The 2,115-nt window shown below is 57.7% G+C and overlaps 1 protein-coding gene across 1 annotated transcript; it reads right to left on the reverse strand.

Moving 5' to 3' along the window:
- Positions 1 to 228: 228 nt before the first annotated feature.
- LOC124682698 lies at positions 229 to 1,776 on the reverse strand. Its single transcript, XM_047217335.1, has one exon. It carries the CDS (start codon positions 1,624 to 1,626, stop codon positions 883 to 885), a length of 744 nt encoding a protein of 247 aa, XP_047073291.1. The 5' UTR covers positions 1,627 to 1,776; the 3' UTR covers positions 229 to 882.
- Positions 1,777 to 2,115: the final 339 nt, after the last annotated feature.

Genomic DNA, 2,115 nt, shown 5'->3' on the forward strand with positions numbered 1-2,115 from the left:
AGGGTTCCGGTTGCGACCTAGCTTGGAGTCCTTACTTCCCGGGGTTGCAGTCCACCGGTTGGATTAGGGGACCCCGTTCTCGTGGAGACGAAAAATGCCCCTCCGCCGCAAACCCGTCGCACCGCAAAGGCCAAAAGCTTCAAGGCAACAACTCCAACAAGGTATTGACACGTCCGTCACCGTATGGAGCATAGGTTTTCATCTGGAGAACTTGAAACCACTCGCATGGATTGGAATGAAAACTCCACATTGATGCCAACATGAATGAAAACAACGCCCGATTAGAATCAAAACTCCACATTGACGCCAACAGGAATGAAAACAAATCCAAAGACGCCGCTGTCGTCATTCATCGGGAGTTCGAACCGACCGCGAAGCTCAAGGAGACCGGTCCTGCTGCCAACCACCGAGCTAACGCTGGACATAGGTTTTCATCCGGAGAACTTGAAACCACTCGCATCTCGATTGGAATCAAAACTCCACATTGACGCCTACATGAATGAAAACAACACCCGATTGGAATCAATACTCCACATTGACGCCAATAGGAATGAAAACGACGCCCAAAACCGTTGCCATCGTCATTCATCGGGAGTTCGAACCGACCGCGAAGCTCAAGGAGACCGGCCCTGCTGCCAACCACCGAGCTCACGCTGCACATAATTTTCCATGACCAGTCGACGTTGCCGGTATTCATCGGAAGTCCAAAGATGCGTGTTGTGAGCTACTCTTGCGCATTTTATCTCTGCGTATATGTGGTACAGTAAACAATCCAAAACTGTGTATGCTGTGGCACCACCCTCTGTGCTGTACAAACAAATGAAAATATTCCCTCTACGCAACCAATCGAGACGATCGGAGCTGCCCCCCGATCGCAACCGACTACCGTGGCGCCGCCCCGGCGCCGCGGCGCAGCGCGCTGGTGTAGTTGAGGATGGAGTTGATGCGCTCCAGCTTGAGCTCCTCTCGGAACTGCCGGATGAACTGCTCCGCCCGCGCGTTCACCTCCGCCTTCCCTTCCGCCTCCTCTGCTCCCCGCCCGCACCCGACGGCTCGCGCCTTGGCATCCGCCGCCGCCTCCTTTTTGGCCGGCACCTTATCGGCAGCGGCAGCCGCTGGTGGCTGCCGCTTTGCGCGCGCCAGCGCGTATGCCTCGTCCAAGCTGATGGAGGAGTCGTCGTCTTCCACCTGGCTCTCCGACGCCGCCGGGGACGCGGTTGGTGCTGCCGCCGCAGCGCCAGGCGCGCTCTGCGGCAAGGCCATGCTTTCTTCTTCGGCCACCGATGCCGCTGCCGCCTCCTCCTTCTGTGGTTCTTGTTCTTGGAACGTGTGGTACTGTTCTTGCACGTGGTGGAGCGCCGGCGCCGGCGCAGAGCAGGCGACGCTGTAGTCCCCCGCGGAGTGGAAGGAGAAGATGGAGATCGAGCGCAGGCTGTCGAGAACGACGGTCGAGGCGGTGCGAGCCAGCCTGCGCCGGGCGCCCGACTCGCGGCCGTCCTGCTGCTGCTGCTCCCGGGACGACGACATGAGCGCGATGGCGCCGACGAGGACGTTGAAGAAGATGAACCACGCCGCGCCAGGGCTCAGCCACGGCGACATCGGCCACCACCCGAACTCGGCCGCCATGGATCCAAATCGAGCAACAGCTCACGATCGTTCTTGCTCTGTTTTGTCGAACTGTCGATCAAATAATGCGATGCTTTGCCTTAGCTCGGGTGAGCTGTGCGTATATATAGGCTCCGGACCGTGCCAGCTTGTTCTTCTCGCGGCCGTGAATAAACAATGGGCGGGCCGAAAGGTGAGAACGCAGAGGACAGGATGGAATAGCTGCATTACTGCGCCGCGTACGATAGGTACATTTTGGCGGCACTGGCACTGTTGCTTTGCTCCTGGCGGCAACGTGCGGTTTGCAGCAGCTGGGAACGGGACCGGCTGGCCAGCCAGGTAGGCAGAGCGGCAACCAGCGAGAAGATTCGCCTCCAGCGCTAGAATACTACGCGGCTTATCGTGCTCACGTGTTCCCTTCTCCCGATGTTAGTTCAACAGAGTGTGACTAATTCTCGCTTTAAGTTACGAGTAACCTAATTCTATCTCAGTGATTTCATCCAATTGTAA

The sequence above is a fragment of the Lolium rigidum genome, chromosome 1 (assembly GCF_022539505.1).
Source record: "Lolium rigidum isolate FL_2022 chromosome 1, APGP_CSIRO_Lrig_0.1, whole genome shotgun sequence".
NCBI lineage: Eukaryota > Viridiplantae > Streptophyta > Magnoliopsida > Poales > Poaceae > Lolium > Lolium rigidum.